This window comes from Mustela erminea, chromosome 1, assembly GCF_009829155.1.
Source record: "Mustela erminea isolate mMusErm1 chromosome 1, mMusErm1.Pri, whole genome shotgun sequence".
Taxonomy (NCBI): Eukaryota; Metazoa; Chordata; class Mammalia; order Carnivora; family Mustelidae; genus Mustela; species Mustela erminea.
The window spans coordinates 11,177,858-11,196,442 of record NC_045614.1 but is presented as its reverse complement, the minus strand read 5'-3'; the positions used below and the strand labels follow the sequence as shown (position 1 = coordinate 11,196,442).

Below are 18,585 nucleotides of genomic sequence, written 5' to 3'. Positions count from 1 at the left end.
CAAACCCATGTTAATTTGTTTATGCAAATTTGTTTTTCTATAAATTACCCTGGGAGGCTGTTTTTCATGAGCAACTTTTGCCTTACTATTCTGTGCCAGGGATACTGTGGATGCTGAACTGACAAGGGAACAGGATCTTAATGAGGATCACAAAGCTCCATGACTAGCTAGAAACCAAATTCATAGGTTAAATTCTCTATTATCAAGAAGGGCATTTAAGGAGTGCCTCAGTGGCTCAGTCAGTTAAACATCTGCCTTAGGCTCTGGTCATGATTGCACATTTCTGGGATCAAGACCTGCCTGGAGGTGTCTGTTCAATGGGGGTCCTGCTTTTTTCTCCACTCCCTTGTTACTATTCTCTTTCTCTCTCAAATAAATAAAATAATTATTTGTTTGTTCGTTTGTTTTTGGAGCTTCTGAGAATACTGGGCTTTGTTTACAAGCATGTGTTCCTTCTAATGTCCTCCATGTTATTATTTATGTTCCACAGATAAAAGAAATCTTTTTAAAAAGAGCATTTAAGGCAGACACAGTAAAAAATTTTGATCTCAGAATTTCCTCTACAATAAAATCATAAAAATTGCCTCAGTTGCCAATGTAGTTCATTTCATAAAACTAGTACAGTTCATCACTATATGAGGCAAATGGGAATCTCCAAAATGTTTCTGATTCAAGATTGGGACTAACTTTGGAAGCTAAGAAGACAAAAGGAAAATTTTTGAGTATTAGAAGGAACAGAAAGTTCAACAAAAGGACTTATTTAAATTTATAAAGATGATTTTAGACAAATTGAAACTCCAAGATATAAATAGAATAATTAAAATCTCCTTTCATTATCTGATTAAAGAATCACTATTAAGTCTACAATCACAGGTAGTTGGTAAAAAATAGGCCTTTTATGGCTTCCCTCTGAAAAATACATTAATAGCCTCCTTTATGTCTTTGTTCCTCAGGCTATAGATGAAGGGGTTCAGCATGGGTGTGACCACAGTGTACATCACTGAGGCTACTGCACCTGAGTGGGAGTTCTGAGTAGCAGCAGAGCTAAGGTACACTCCTAAACTTGTGCAATAAAATAAGAAAACAACTGAGAGGTGTGATGCACAGGTGGAAAATGCTTTATACTTGCCCTGAACTGATGAGATTCTACATACAGAGGAAACTATCTTTGCATAAGAGTAAGTGATTCCAGCCAGGGGAGCACCACCCAGAAGCAATGCTGCAAAGTACATCACCATGTTATTAAGAAAGGTATCAGAACACGCAAGTTGGATCATTTGACACAGTTCACAGAAAAAGTGAGGGATTTCCAAGACTGTACAGAAGGACAGCTGCAGCACCATTAAGGTTTGTAACAAAGAATGCAGGGCACTCATGATCCAGGACACCAGAAGCAGTAGTGAACAGAGCCCAGGGTTCATGGTGGCAGTGTAGTGCAGGGGGTGACAGATGGCCACAAAGCGATCATAAGCCATCACAGTCAGGAGGAAGTTGTCCAAACCTGCAAAAAGTATGAAAAAGTACATCTGCATGATGCAGCTTTCGTAAGTTATGGCTTTTCTCTGTGTTTGTATATTTACCAGCATCTTAGGGATGGTGGTGGAGGTGAAACAGATGTCTACAAAGGACAGGTTGGCAAGGAAGAAATACATGGGGGTGTGGAGGTGGGAGTCTGAACTGATGGCCAGGATGATGAGCAGGTTCCCAAGTATGGTGACCAGGTACATGCACAGAAACAGCCCAAAGATGAATGGTTGTAATTCTGGTTCTTCCATAAATCCCAAAAGAAGAAACTCTGAAATTTGTGTATCATTCTCTAGTTCCATGTAGTCAACATGACTGCAAAATAAGAGAAAACAAAATGACATAATCATGCATCATTAACTTGGGAGATACATTAATGTGTATACTCTGCATCAAGATACTAATGTTTATATTTGTGTATGGAAGACAATAAAAACACTAAAAACTAGGAATAGAAGGACACTATCTCAGCATAAAGCTATTTATGAATAATTCACAGCAAACATGATACTCCATGAGGATACCGTGAACATTTTCCTCTTTGATCAGGAACAAGGCATGGATGCCTGATTTCACAGATTCTACTCAACATAACACTAGAAGTTCTAGCCAGAGCAACTGTGTGGGTTAGCTGGGTGATGGGTACTAAGGAGGGCATGTATTGCAATGAACACTGAGTGTTATATGGAAACAATGAATCATGAAACACCACATCAACAACTAATGAAGTACTATATGGCAACCAAAATACCATTTAAAAAGAAACAATAAATAGAAATAAATGTCATCCAAACTGGAAAGAAAGAATAAATTTATGTATGCAGATGATGTGATCTTCTATGTGGAGAATCCTAAAGATGCCACAGGAACACGGATAGAAATTATAAAAAATTAATTCAGCCAAGTAACTGGGTACAAAGCCAACCCTCAAAAAATCAGTTGTGGGTGCCTGGGTGGCTCAGTGGGTTAAGCTTCTGCCTTTGGCTCTGGTCATGATCTCAGAGTCCTGGGATTGAGTTCTGCATCGGGCTCTCTGCTCATCAGGAAGTCTGCTTCCCTCTCTCTCTCTGCCTGCCTCTCTGCCTACTTGTGATCTCTCTCTGTCAAATTAACAAATAAAATCTTTTAAAAAAATATGTTGCATTTCTACATACCAACAGTAAACAACTGAGAAGGAAATAAAATAATTACTTTTATGTGACATCCAAATGAATAAGACTATCACCTCACACTAGTTAGAATGGCTAGTATAAAAAAGAGAAGAAATAATAAGTATTGGTAAAGATGTGGAGAAAAGGGATCTCTCATGCATTGTTGGTGGGAATGAAAAATGGTATAGCCACTGCGGAAACAGTATGGAGGTTCCTCAAAAAATTAAAAGAAATACCACATGATCAAGTAATTCTGCTACTGGGTATTTACCCAGTGAAGACAAACACACTAATTCAAAATTAAATATGTACCTACTGCTTTTGTAGGATTGTTTACAATAGCCAAGATATTGAAGCAGACCTGGCTTCTGCTGATAGATGAATGGAAAAGAATATGTGGTATACAGATATAGATACATATAGGTATACATATACACAATGGAATATTACTCAATCATAACAAAGAATGAGATCTAGCCACTGGCAACAACATGGGTGGATCTAGAGGGTGCTATACTAAGTAAAATAAGTCAGATAAAGAAAATATATGACCTCACTATATGCATAACCTAAATACAGAACAAGCAAACAAACATACAGACACTTAAATACAGAGAACAAACTGGTATTTGCCAGAGGGTAGGTGGAGGGTAGATAGTGTATCAATGGCTACAAATGAGATCTTACTATTTGCAAATTCATGGATAAACCTAGAGGGTGTAATGCTAAGTAAAAGAAATCAGTCAGAGAAAGACAAATATATGATTTTACTTATATTTGGAATTTAAGAAACAAAACAGATGAACAAAGAAAAAAAGAGATGAACAAAACAGTAGACTCTTCAATATAGAGAATAAACTGGTGGTTGCCAGAGGAGAGGTGAACAGGGTAATAGCTAATAGGTGAAATAGATCACTTATCATGATGAACACTGATAAAGTTTAAGATTTATTGAATCACTGTATCGTACACCCGAAATTAATATAACACACATACAGAAATTGAAAATAGATTTTAAAAAATACAAAAATTCCTCCAGAAGTCCTTAAAATGACCAATAATAACCCTAATTAATTAATTAATTAAGTGTGTGTGTGTGTGTGTGTGTACTTACAAATTAACTTACAGAAGTTAAAACATTTTCATTGCCAAAATATATCCATAGAATTGAATAGAGAAACAGTAATCTGTAAAATTGTTTGAAATGCTGACAACTGTAGAAAATAGGCATATAATATATGGGCATATAATAATAATGAGCAAACCAAAGTGGTAACCTAATATATGAATTTGTTCAAACTCACTAATTATTTCTGAAAACAATAAGAAATCCCTTCCATACCCATCAGCCTGTCAAAAGACTTAAAGAGCTGTCACATCATTTGGATTGGAACTTTTAAACAGGTAGCAAAGCGGTACTCTTTTTCATAGAAGAATATGATGCATTATAACATTTTGGGGAAATAATATGAAAACAGCTGTTAAGTAATAAGAGTATAGGCATGCATTATTCACCTCAGGGTTTCTCAATCTCAGCACTATTGACATTCTGGCTCAGATCATTCTCTGTGGTGCAGTTTGTCCTGAACATTGTAGGATGTCTAGAACATCCTTGGCCTGTCATGACACCTCTCCAATCTGACAGCCTAAAATGCTTCTGGGCATCACTTAATGTTCTTGGAGGACAAAATTGCCCCCAGTGGAGAACAAGCATTTTAACTCAATCTCAAAATATTTTTGTATAATTGAAATAGAAATTTAATGAGAAAGAATATATAAATCAATCAATCAATCAATCCTCAAAAGTGTAGATGCCAGAGCCACACCTTGAAATACTATGGGATCACTGAAATAATGAATTAATATTATACTTGTTGATGGAGGCAAGTCTGTAAGGTACTACTGGGGGAGATAATCTGTTAAAAAAAAAAAAAAAGAAACTGCGCCATAGTTAAAGACCATTTACAATGTGTATAAGATTCCATTCACAAATTTGTATAAAAGTGTATGAATTAGGGCACCTGGCTGGGTCTGTTGGTTAAACATCTACCTCTGGCTCAAGTCCTAGGGTCAAGGTCCTGAGATCCAATCCAGCATCAGATTCCTGAGCAGGGAAACTGCTTCTCCCTCTCCCTCTGACTCTTCTCTCTGCTTATGCTCTCTTGCACACTCTCTGTCTCAATCAAATAAATAAATAAAATATTTAAGAAAAATATGTTTGAGGGCACCTGGATGGCTCAGTGGGTTAAGCTTCTGCCTTCAGCTCAGGTCATGATCCTAGGGTCCTGGGATTGAGCCCCACATCAGGCTCTCTGCTCAGCAGGGAGCCTGTTCCCCCACGCCTACCTGCCTCTCTGCTTACTTGTGATCTCTGTCTGTCAAATAAATAAATAAAATGTTTAAAAAAAGAAAAATATGTATGAATATTTTCATGAGCATAATATAGAAAAATACTATTTTTTGAAAAAAAGAGAGAGCAAAGAAGCTAAGTGGATGAGGGACAGAGGGAGAGGCAGAGAGAAACCCAAGCAGGTTCCATAATCAGCCCAAAACCTGACTCAGGGCTCCATCTCATGACCCAGAGATCATGACCTGAGCTGAAACCAAGAGTCAGACAGTCAACTGACTGAGCTACCCAGGCACCCCTAGAAATGGAGGTTTTAAAAGAAACTAAGAGCTTAGGAGTGTACTAAGTAGTGTACTTAGGAGTGTACTTAGGAGTGTACTAAGAACTGTAGGAGTGAGAATAAGTTAGACAGGGAGCTATCTCAAAACAGCCTGAAACACAATCACAATCTAAAACTAATTTTCTAGATAAGCGTAAAATAGTATTAAGGTAAAGCCATCAACATGGGTCACTACTTCAAGATTAAGGTGCTAAAGACTTGGAAACAAGGGCACATGCCTGGCTTAGTACTCTCAGTAGAGAGTACAGCTTTTGTTCTTTGGCTTGTGAGTTTAACCCCCACATTTAGGCATGCAGGTTAGTTTTTTAAAAACATAAAAACTTAGAAATAAAATAATTTAACCAAAAAAGTGGGTATGAAGCATTTTCTAAACTGATGCTTTCATCTCCTATGGATATATATTAACTCATATTTATTTAGGAAAAAAGGTGAATGTTAGCTAAATGATAAAAAATATACTTTTCCAATGATGGCTGCCAGTGAGGGTACTTTGAGAAATAGATCTAATCACAAAGGGCCAAAAGGTAGAATAGGGAATAACAGAAACGTGAAGATACGTTGTTGAGAATATGTATAAATGATAATTTATTAATTCAAACGATGCAGAAAAACTTTCTACACTTATATATGGAATAGGGGAGAGGATAATATGGCCAAATGTTAGGTTTGAGCACACAATATACTAACTTTACTAATACCCTCGAATACATTTACACATATATAAAGAAACTGAAGGTCAAATAACAAAGCTGATGGAAAAACTCTAATTCTTATGTGTAGAAAAATGGAATAAAAAAGAAGAATATATACACTCCAAACCCACCAAACAAAAGCACAGAACTGGCACAGACAATTTGTAATACAGAAAGCAAACATCTGAGAAAACCACAAATATCCTCACCAGTAGGAAAATAATTGCAATGTAGTTATTTTTTTTATATTCCCTTTCACTTATTACATTTTTTTTAATTGCTTAGAATGCCAAGCATGAAAAAGGACACTCTGAAATGTATGTCTCATGATCCATTCTTCTGAATCTTTCTCATCAATATGGGAACACACTCAAATTTTCCCTGGCTTAAGAGAATAAAAGGGATGCTCTCACTTGATTGCATATCCCTCGTAGCTAATAACTATATCTCTATTCCCCTTAATTGCAAAGATTCTTGGATTTGTGTTCTACTCTTATTGGGACCACTTTATGCACTCATCACAATTCTTCCATCACCACTAGTTAATCCTCAATAACCTCCCATTAATGGCTGATTTCAATGTTTTCTTTTTAAGATCACAAATAAATATATTCATTAATTATTCAAGCAAGCCAAAAACCATACTGATGTCCCATTGCTGGGCAGGGCTGGATTGGCTCTCAGGTGGCTTTAGGTAAATGTTTTCACCTTTCTATTCTCTCTGACCCTTCCCTGCAGTACCTGCTGGATATTCAGACTCACCCGTATTGGGGTCTCTGTGTGAAAGTCTGAATTATTCCCTTAATGATGGAGATTTAAGCTCTTCTCTCAAACAATACAGCAGGAATCTCCTACCCAGACTTAGGACTCCAAAAGAAATAACTGTACCAATCATTCCAAAGTTGCACCTGATGAGAGACAATAGCAGGAGATATTTACAGCTCCCTACCTGCCCTTAAACATATTTCCCTCCTGTTACTCCAACCCCTGGGCACATCATCCCCATGGGACATTGCTCTAGAGAGAGGCACTTTTTTCCTGTAGTTACCTATTCTCAAGAAATCAGCTTATGACTCAGGTGAATCCAATTATTACTCTTCCCTGAATTCACCTGCATCCCACAGAGCTAACCTCCTAGTACCTTATCAGAACCCTGAGTTAAATATTTCCCCAAAGTTAAGAGTGAAGAATTTTTCTTTACTAGGCTCCTTGGGTTTCCCGAATATTGACTCATGGTGGGACACAGCCCTGATATCTCCAGTAGATTGCTATTCTGCCCTTCAATAAGGTGAAGAAATGTATTCTTTTGACATAAACCCATGAGAACTGTGGTCCTTGGCCCCCATGTCACTTTTGCCCAATTAGTTAAGAATTCAATATTTTAAGATAAATTAAGAGCTATTGTTTTGTCTAAATTTATAAAATATTTTAATAATTAAAAAATATATAGGTATAGAGTTTCAGGTTCACAAGATGAACACAAGATGAAAAGAGTTCTAGGGATGGACGGTGGTAACAGCTGTACAACAATGTGAATGTAGTTCATCCCACTGAACTGTGCACTTAAAAATGGTTAAGGGACACCTGGGTGGCTGGCTCAGTTGGTCCAGCCTCTGACTCGAAATCTCAGCTCAGGTCTCGATCTCAGTGTCTTGAGTTCAAGCCCCATGTTGACTGGACATGTCCCCACTGGACATGGGACTGCTTAATAAAGTAAATAAAAATAAAAATAAATGGTTAAGAGGTGGGTGAAAGAAGTCATTGGATTTGAGGAGCATACTTGCCCTGATGAGCACAGCGACATGTATGGAAGTATTGAATCATTACATTGTACACCTGAAACTACTATTATGCTGTATGTTAACTAAATGGAATTTAAGTAACAACTTAAAAAAAAAAGGTATAATTAATAAGTACTAGGAAGTCTGTAGAATTTTTGAATCATTATATTGTACCCTGAAATTAATAAAGCACTGTATGTTAATTTTACTTTAATTTTAAAATCTTTAAAGAAAAAAAAAAAAGGAGGAATGGCAAGATGGCAGAGAAGTAGGAGACCCTAAAGTGAGGGGCTACCAGAACATTCTGAACATCCATGAAATCAGCCTGAGATGTAAGATTATACACTTCTGGATCTCTATGAGGCAGACATTAGTGGAGAGGCAAAGCAGAGTGGGAATGATCAGACTGATATTGGAAGATAACTAGAAGAGGGAGGGAGCCAACAGAAGTGACCCATTGGAAAGCAATACCCCAATACAAAAGTACCCTGTGGTTGGGGACCAATATTAACTTGGAGTCTGGTTAAAAGTGCTCAAAAAGTGCAAAAGATCTTAAGGGGCAACTGGTGGAATCAGGCAGTCATGGGCATGGGCCTAAGTCTACAGACCCAGGACAGCCACCCCCAGCGACCATATGTGCCGGAGTGTGGAAGAGCCTCCAGTCCATGGTGCCTGAGCCCCTGGCTTTCAGCTGCTTGTACCACGACTTGGCTGGCTGCACTCTCCCCCATCATGAGGGAGTCTGGTGGGCGCTTTCTAGAACCACACCTTTTTGTACTCGGTGTGGGCTGCCTGACCAGGGCCTGACCTCACTCTGCACCCCCGCCTGAGAGAGCTTGGAGTAAGCACAAGTTGGCACTCTCTAGGACTGTGGGCCTCTGCCACCAGTGGGGAGGGTCTGAATGCTCTCAGCCCATGCCTGGGAGAATACAATGTGACCTCTGGTCATAAGAGATCTGCCTTGGCAGCAGCAGCCTTCTGTGACCTGCATGACAGTGGGGTCTGAGTGTATCTGCATGGGCCTGGACCACAGATAGCAGTCCCGGCAAAGGCAACCACCAGAAGTGGGCTCCTTGGAGCAATATCACTCGCAGTTTTAGTAGCATGGGGGTTCAGAGACAAGTGGGTGCCTCGGACGACCCCTGAGACAGTGGTTGGGGATATGCACCACCTGTGGGAGGTTGCATTGGGAGTTTGCAGAGGGGGAGTCTGTGTGCTCTGGATTAGCCAGAGGGAAGCAGACTGAGACTTCTCTCTGAGGTAGATTTCAGGTGCAGTTTGCTTTCCACCAAATCTCCAAAAAGCTGCAAAAAAGGCCACCAAAGAATGAAAACCCCCAGAGAACAAAAGCCTGAAAAACTGATTTCCACAGAGCCCAGCCCCTTGAAAGGGGGCAGGATGACTCAATCCAAGCAACACTGACTGAAAAACAATGTGCAGGCCCCTCCCACAAAAGGCAAGCCAAAAGAACAAGAGGACAACCATCAAAGTGTCCCCATAAAAATGTAAAACCCCATCTTGTTTCATTTGGGGTGGGATTATGGACATTGGGGAGGGTATGTGCTTTGGTGAGTGCTGTGAAGTGTGTAAACCTGGTGATTCACAGACCTGTACCCCTGGGGATAAAAATATATGTTTATAAAAAATAAAAAATAAAAAAAATGTAAAACCCCAACATCAGGGGAAAACAAATATTAATCATCCAGTATGGCCCTAAAACTTGCATATTTCATAGATAAAACTTTTTTTAATTCGTTCTCATGATTTTTGTTCTTTTAATTTTTTTAACCTTCTTACCATTACAACTAGCAGTTTAATACAAGATATTCCATAATAACATTTTAACTTGAAATTTTTCATACATATACCTGTGTTTACCTTTTTCTTTTCTTTCTTTCTTTCTTTCTTTCTTTCTTTCTTTCTTTCTTTCTTTTCAGCATAACAGTATTCATTATTTTTGCACCACACCCAGTGCTCTATGCAATCTGTGCTCTCTATAATACCCACCACCTGGTACCCCAACCTCCCACCCCACCACCCCCACCCCCCTGCCACTTCAAACCCCTCAGATTGTTTTTCAGAGACCATAGTCTCTCATGGTTCTTTTCTTTTTTAATATACATATAGATACAAGCTTCAAGGTAATCCTTTTTCCCTAACCAATACTACCCCTATTTATAAACCAGTTTTAATCTCCCTTTATCTCTTAAAAGTTGAGTTAAGAAGAACTTAAGCAATTAGAACTTAAACTAATTGTTTACATTCTCCTTTGATTTCCTGAGTGATCCAAACATTCTTAAGCAGGGTGGTCTTTAGCTTCCAAGTGCTTGAATTCCTTCAAAACTTTTTCTTGTGGTTGAGTTCCAGTTTCAAACCATTGTAGTCTGAGAATATGCAGGGAATAATCTCAATCTTTTCGAATCGGTTGAGTCCTGATTTGTGACCCAGTATGTGGTCTGTTCTGGAGAAATTTCCATGTGCACTCGAGAAGAATGAGTATTCTGCTGTTTTAGCTTGGAATGTTTTTTATATATCTATGAGGTCCATCTGGTCCAATGTGTTATTCAAAGCTCTTGTTTCGTTATTGATTTTCTGCTTGGATGATCTGTCTATTACTGAGAGTGGTGTGTTCAGATCCCTCCTATTAATGTATTCATATCAATATGACTCTTTATTTTGATTAACAGCTAGTTTATAAAGTTGGTTGCTCTCATATTGGGGGCACAAATATTTACAATTGTTAGATCTTCTTGGTGGATATGCCCATTAAGAATGATGTAGTGTTCTTTATCTCTGACTACAGTCTTTAGTTTAAAGTCTAATTTATCATATATAAGAATCACTACCCCAGCCTCCTCTTGAGGCCCGTTGGCATGAAAGATGCTTCTCCATTCCTTCACTTTCAGTCTGGATGTATCTTTGGGTTCCAAATGTGTCTCTTGTAGACAGTATATGGGCAGGTCCTGCTGTTTTATCCAATCTGCAACCCTGTGCCATTTTATGGGAGCATTTAGGCCATTCACATTTTTTATTGAAAGATACATTTTTATTGACATCATGTTTCTTGTGAAGTCCTTGTTTCTATAGATTGTCTCTGTAAATTTCTGTTTCATATCACTCTTGGGTGCTTTCTTCTTTTATAGAACCCTCCTTAATATTTCTGGTAGTGCTGGCTTGGTGATCACATACTCTTTTAAACCTTGCCAGTCTTGGAAGCTTTTATCTCATTTTGAATGTCAGCCTTGCTGGATAAAGTATTCTTGGCTGCATGTTCTTCTCATTTTGTGCCCTGAAATGTCTTTCCAGCCCTTTCTGGCTTACCAGGTTTCTGTGAACCAGTCTGACGTTACTCTGATATACATTCCCCTATACATAAGGAATCTCTTTACCCAGCTGCCCTCAAAAGCTCTTGTCTAAAATTATGATTTGTGAATTTCACAGCTAAGTGTCTTGAGGTATTTCTAGATTTATTGATCTCGGTGGGTGTTCTTTCTGCCTCTAAGACACGAATGCTTGTTCCATTCCTCATATTGGGATAATTTTTTTAAAGATTTTATTTATTTATTTGACAGAGAGAAATCACAAGTAGACGGAGAGGCAGGCAGAGAGAGAGAGGGAAGCAGGCTCCCTGCTGAGCAGAGAGCCCGATGCGGGACTCGATCCCAGGACCCTGAGATCATGACCTGAGCCGAAGGCAGCGGCTTAACCCACTGAGCCACCCAGGCACCCCTGGCATAATTTTTATCCAGAATTTTTTCAACTATATATTCTAGTCTTCTCTCTTTCTCCACCCAATCAGGGATCCCAATAATTCTGACATTAGAACCTTTCATGACACCATTTATTTCCCTAATTCTGTTTTCATGGCTTCTAAGCTGTTTGTTCCAGGCCTCCTTCTGATTCTTTTTCTCTATCAGTTTGTCCTCTAGATCATTAATGCTTTCTTCTGCCTCAGTTATACTAGCCATTGGAGTATTTAGATTAGATTGGATCTCACTGATAGTATTTTTAGCTTCTGCTAGGTTGGGTCTCACTTCCACTCTTAGAGTTTCTATGTTGTCACTAATAGTTTTCTCCAACCTAGCCATTGCCTGGATAACTGTTACACTGAATTCCCTTTACAACATACTGTTTTTGTCCATATCCCATAGTTCTGATGGAGAGAGCACAGTCTCCGAATTTTTCCTCTGTTGGGTGTTCTTCCTCCTAGTTATTTTGTTGAGAGGTGGTTGAGGGAATCTATAGCTGAATATATCAACCACGATATAGGTAAAGTACCCCCTGGAATGTTTTTGAGCAATCAGAAATCACCACCAAAAAGAAAGAAAAAAGAAAAAAAAAGATATATATATAGAGAGAGATAAGACCCAGACAGAATGAGCCCCAAAAGTGAGATTTATAAGGTATATAAACAAAAACGGACAAATAGGCCCACAAAAGTAAATTACAAAAAAGAGAACCCAGCCAAAATGAACCCTAAGAATAAGATTTATATACAAAAATAAAATATACAAATATATACAAAATATATACAAATATATACAAAAACAAATACACGGAAATACTAACAGAAGAAAAAGATAAAAGGGTGGTTATAAACCCTCAATATGGGCGAGGAAGGTTATTTTAGTTTTTCCTGGGTATATCTTGATATCTTTGTTAAAGGACTCAACTTTTACAAGATAAAGAGAAATTAAAACTGGTTTATAAATAGGGGTAGTATTGATTAGGGAAAAATGATTACCTTGAAGCTTGCATCTATATGTGTATTAAAAAAGAAAAGAAAAAGGAAAACACAGGTATATGGATGAAAAATTTCATGTTAAAATGCTATTATGAAGGAGGAGTCAAGATGGCGGAGAAGTAGCAGGCTGAGACTGCTTCAGCTAGCCAGAGATCAGCTAGATAGCTTATCTAAAGATTGCAAACACCTGAAAATCCATCGGCAGATCGAAGAGAAGAAGAACAGCAATTCTGGAAACAGAAAAACAACCACTTTCTGAAAGGTAGGACCGGCGGAGAAGTGAATCCAAAGCGACGGGAAGATAGACCCCGGGGGGAGGGGCCGGCTCCCGGCAAGCGGCGGAGCAACCGCGCACAAAATCAGGACTTTTAAAAGTCTGTTCCGCTGAGGGACATCGCTCCAGAGGCTAAACCGGGGCGAAGCCCACGCGGGTTCAGCGTGGCCTCAGGTCCCGCAGGGTCACAGAAGGATCTGGGGTGTCTGAGTGTTGCAGACCTTGCGGGTATTGGAACGGGAAAGCCGGCTACAGAGACAGAGCCGACAGTAAGCTCACAGCTCGGTGTTACCTTGAACTGGTCGCAGGCTCGGAGAGCTCGGAGCGCGGCCGGAGGTCAGGCAGACGGGAGTAACTGGGCGCTGTTCTCTGAGGGCACACTGAGGAGTGCGGCCCTGGGCTCTCGGCTCCTCCGGGCCGGAGACCAGGAAGCCGCCATTTGTATTCCCATCCTCCGGAACTCTACGGAAAGCGCTCAGGGAACAAAAGCTCCTGAAAGCAAACCCGAGCGGATTACTCACCCCGGCCCCGGGTAAGGGCGGTGTAATTCCGCCTGGGGCAAAGACACTTGAGAATCACTACACCAGGCCCCTCCCCCAGAAGATCAACAAGAAATCCAGCCAAGACCAAGTTCACCTACCAAGGAGTGCGGTTTCAATACCAAGGAGAGCAGCAGAATTCCAGAGGAGGAGAAAGCCAAGCACGGAACTCATGGCTTTTTCCCGGTGATTTTTTTTTTAGTCTTGCAGTTAATTCAATTTTTTTCTTTTTCATTTTTTTGTTTTTTTCTTTTCTCGACTTCGGGTAAATTTTTTTTTTTTTAACTGTTACCTTTTTCTTTTTTAACGATTTTTTACTAGTTTATCTAATATATATATTTTTTCATTTTTACATTTTTCTCAGGTGTTTTCCTTTTTTGTTTTTAAATTCTTTTCTTTTCTTTTTTCTTTTTTTTTTCTTTCTTTTTTCTTTTTTTTTTCTTTCTTCCTTTTTGAACCTCTTTTTATCCGCTTTCTCCCCCCTCACGATTTTGGATCTCTTCTAATTTGGTTAAAGCATTTTTTCCTGGGGTTGTTGCCACCCTTTTAGTATTTTACTTGCCCCTTCATATACTCTTATCTGGACAAAATGAGAAGACGGAAAAATTCAACACAAAAAAAAGAACAAGAGGCAGTACCGAAGGCTAGGGACCTAATCAATACAGACATTGGTAATATGTCAGATCTAGAGTTCAGAATGACAATTCTCAAGGTTCTAGCCGGGCTTGAAAAAGGCATGGAAGATATTAGAGAAACCCTCTCGAGAGATATAAAAGCCCTTTCTGGAGAAATAAAAGAACTAAAATCTAACCAAGTTGAAATCAAAAAAGCTATTAATGAGATGCAATAAAAAATGGAGGCTCTCACTGCTAGGATAAATGAGGCAGAAGAAAGAATTAGTGATATAGAAGACCAAATGACAGAGAATAAAGAAGCTGAGCAAAAGAGGGACAAACAGCTACTGGACCACGAGGGGAGAATTCGAGAGATAAGTGACACCATAAGACGAAACAATATTAGAATAATTGGGATTCCAGAAGAAGAAGAAAGAGAGAGGGGAGCAGAAGGTATACTGGAGAGAATTATTGGGGAGAATTTCCCCAATATGGCAAAGGGAACGAGCATCAAAATTCAGGAGGTTCAGAGAACGCCCCTCAAAATCAATAGGAATAGGCCCACACCCCGTCACCTAATAGTAAAATTTACAAGTCTCAGTGACAAAGAGAAAATACTGAAAGCAGCCCGGGAAAAGAAGTCTGTAACATACAATGGTAAAAATATTAGATTGGCAGCTGACTTATCCACAGAGACCTGGCAGGCCAGAAAGAGCTGGCATGATATTTTCAGAGCACTAAACGAGAAAAACATGCAGCCAAGAATACTATATCCAGCTAGGCTATCATTGAAAATAGAAGGAGAGATTAAAAGCTTCCAGGACAAACAAAAACTGAAAGAATTTGCAAATACCAAACCAGCTCTACAGGAAATATTGAAAGGGGTCCTCTAAGCAAAGAGAGAGCCTACAAGTGGTAGATCAGAAAGTAACAGAGACCATATACAGTAACAGTCAACTTACAGGCAATACAATGGCACTAAATTCATATCTCTCAATAGTTACCCTGAATGTGAATGGGCTAAATGCCCCTGTCAAAAGACACAGGGTATCAGAATGGATAAAAAAACAAAACCCATCTATATGTTGCCTCCAAGAAACTCATTTTAAGCCCGAAGACACCTCCAGATTTAAAGTGAGGGGGTGGAAAAGAATTTACCATGCTAATGGACATCAGAAGAAAGCAGGCGTGGCAATCCTTATATCAGATCAATTAGATTTTAAGCCAAAGACTATAATAAGAGATGAGGAAGGACACTATATCATACTCAAAGGGTCTGTCCAACAAGAAGATTTAACAATTTTAAATATCTATGCCCCCAACGTGGGAGCAGCCAACTATATAAACCAATTAATAACAAAATCAAAGAAACACATCAACAATAATACAATAATAGTAGGGGACTTTAACACTCCCCTCACTGAAATGGACAGATCATCCAAGCAAAAGATCAGCAAGGAAATAAAGGCCTTAAACGACACACTGGACCAGAGGGACATCACAGATATATTCAGAACATTTCATCCCAAAGCAACAGAATACACATTCTTCTCTAGTGCACATGGAACATTCTCCAGAATAGATCACATCCTCGGTCCTAAATCAGGACTCAACCGGTATCAAAAGATTGGGATCATTCCCTGCATATTTTCAGACCACAATGCTCTAAAGCTAGAACTCAACCACAAAAGGAAGTTTGGAAAGAACCCAAATACATGGAGACTAAACAGCATCCTTCTAAAGAATGAATGGGTCAACCGGGAAATTAAAGAAGAATTGAAAAAAATCATGGAAACAAATGATAATGAAAATACAACGGTTCAAAATCTGTGGGACACAACAAAGGCAGTCCTGAGAGGAAAATATATAGCGGTACAAGCCTTTCTCAAGAAACAAGAAAGGTCTCAGGTACACAACCTAACCCTACACTTAAAGGAGCTGGAGAAAGAACAAGAAAGAAACCCTAAGCCCAGCAGGAGAAGAGAAATCATAAAGATCAGAGCAGAAATCAATGAAATAGAAACCAAAAAAACAATAGAACAAATCAACGAAACTAGGAGCTGGTTCTTTGAAAGAATTAATAAAATTGATAAACCCCTGGCCCGACTTATCAAAAAGAAAAGAGAAAGGACCCAAATAAATAAAATCATGAATGAAAGAGGAGAGATCACAACTAACACCAAAGAAATACAAACTATTATAAGAACATACTATGAGCAACTCTACGCCAATAAATTTGACAATCTGGAAGAAATGGATGCATTCCTAGAAACATATAAACTACCACAACTGAACCAGGAAGAAATAGAAAGCCTGAACAGACCCATAACCAGTAAGGAGATTGAAACAGTCATTAAAAATCTCCAAACAAACAAAAGCCCAGGGCCAGACGGCTTCCTGGGGGAATTCTACCAAACATTTAAAGAAGAACTAATTCCTATTCTCCTGAAACTGTTCCAAAAAATAGAAATGGAAGGAAAACTTCCAAACTCATTTTATGAGGCCAGCATCACCTTGATCCTAAAACCAGACAAGGATCCCACCAAAAAAGAGAGCTATAGACCGATATCCTTGATGAACACAGATGCGAAAATACTCAACAAAATACTAGCCAATAGGATTCAACAGTACATTAAAAAGATTATTCACCACGACCAAGTGGGATTTATTCCAGGGCTGCAAGGTTGGTTCAACATCCGCAAATCAGTCAATGTGATACAACACATCAATAAAAGAAAGAACAAGAACCATATGATACTCTCAATAGATGCTGAAAAAGCATTTGATAAAGTACAGCATCCCTTCCTGATCAAAACTCTTCAAAGTGTAGGGATAGAGGGCACATACCTCAATATCATCAAAGCCATCTATGAAAAACCCACCGCAAATATCATTCTCAATGGAGAAAACCTGAAAGCTTTTCCGCTAAGGTCAGGAACACGGCAGGGATGTCCATTATCACCACTGCTATTCAACATAGTACTAGAGGTCCTAGCCTCAGCAATCAGACAACAAAAGGAAATTAAAGGCATCCAAATCGGCAAAGAAGAAGTCAAATTATCACTCTTCGCAGATGATATGATACTATATGTGGAAAACCCAAAAGACTCCACTCCAAAACTGCTAGAACTTATACAGGAATTCAGTAAAGTGTCAGGATATAAAATCAATGCACAGAAATCAGTTGCATTTCTCTACACCAACAGCAAGACAGAAGAAAGAGAAATTAAGGAGTCAATCCCGTTTACAATTGCACCCAAAACCATAAGATACCTAGGAATAAACCTAACCAAAGAGACACAGAATCTATACTCAGAAAACTATAAAGTACTCATGAAAGAAATTGAGGAAGACACAAAGAAATGGAAAAATGTTCCATGCTCCTGGATTGGAAGAATAAATATTGTGAAAATGTCTATGCTACCTAAAGCAATCTACACATTTAATGCAATTCCTATCAAAGTACCATCCATCTTTTTCAAAGAAATGGAACAAATAATGCTAAAATTTATATGGAACCAGAAAAGACCTCGAATAGCCAAAGGGATATTGAAAAAGAAAGCCAACGTTGGTGGCATCACAATTCCGGACTTCAAGCTCTATTACAAAGCTGTCGTCATCAAGACAGCATGGTACTGGCACAAAAACAGACACATAGATCAATGGAACAGAATAGAGAGCCCAGAAATAGACCCTCAACACTATGGTCAACTAATCTTCGACAAAGCAGGAAAGAATGTCCAATGGCAAAAAGACAGCCTCTTCAATAAATGGTGCTGGGAAAATTGGACAGCCACATGCAGAAAAATGAAATTGGACCATTTCCTTACACCACACACAAAAATAGACTCAAAATGGATGAAGGACCTCAATGTGCGAAAGGAATCCATCAAAATCCTTGAGGAGAACACGGGCAGCAACCTCTTTGACCTCAACCGCAGCAACATCTTCCTAGGAACAACGCAAAAGGCAAGGGAAGCAAGGGCAAAAATGAACTATTGGGATTTCATCAAGATCAAAAGCTTTTGCACAGCAAAGGAAACAGTTAACAAAATCAAAAGACAACTGACAGAATGGGAGAAGATATTTGCAAACGACATATCAGATAAAGGACTAGTGTCCAGAATCTATAAAGAACTTAGCAAACTCAACACCCAAAGAACAAATAATCCAATCAAGAAATGGGCAGAGGACATGAACAGACATTTCTGCAAAGAAGACATCCAGATGGCCAACAGACACATGAAAAAGTGCTCCATATCACTCGGCATCAGGGAAATACAAATCAAAACCACAATGAGATATCACCTCACACCAGTCAGAATGGCTAAAATCAACAAGTCAGGAAATGACAGATGCTGGCGAGGATGCGGAGAAAGGGGAACCCTCCTACACTGTTGGTGGGAATGCAAGCTGGTGCAGCCACTCTGGAAAACAGCATGGAGGTTCCTCAAAATGTTGAAAATAGAACTGCCCTATGACCCAGCAATTGCACTATTGGGTATTTACCCTAAGGATACAAACGTAGTGATCCAAAGGGGCACATGCACCCGAATGTTTATAGCAGCAATGTCCACAA

General features: G+C 39.0%; 1 protein-coding gene across 1 annotated transcript; it reads right to left on the bottom strand.

Annotated features, from left to right (window-relative positions):
- Nucleotides 1-896: 896 nt before the first annotated feature.
- LOC116600327 (olfactory receptor-like protein OLF4) lies at nucleotides 897-1,826 on the bottom strand. The gene has a single exon (XM_032360490.1). It carries the CDS (start codon nucleotides 1,824-1,826, stop codon nucleotides 897-899), a length of 930 nt encoding a protein of 309 aa, XP_032216381.1.
- Between the last annotated feature and the right edge of the window lie 16,759 nt (nucleotides 1,827-18,585).

Coding starts and splice junctions, on each gene's coding strand:
- LOC116600327 (XM_032360490.1), bottom strand. CDS start 1,826: ATGGAACTAGAGAATGATACACAAATTTCAGAGTTTCTTCTTTTGGGA.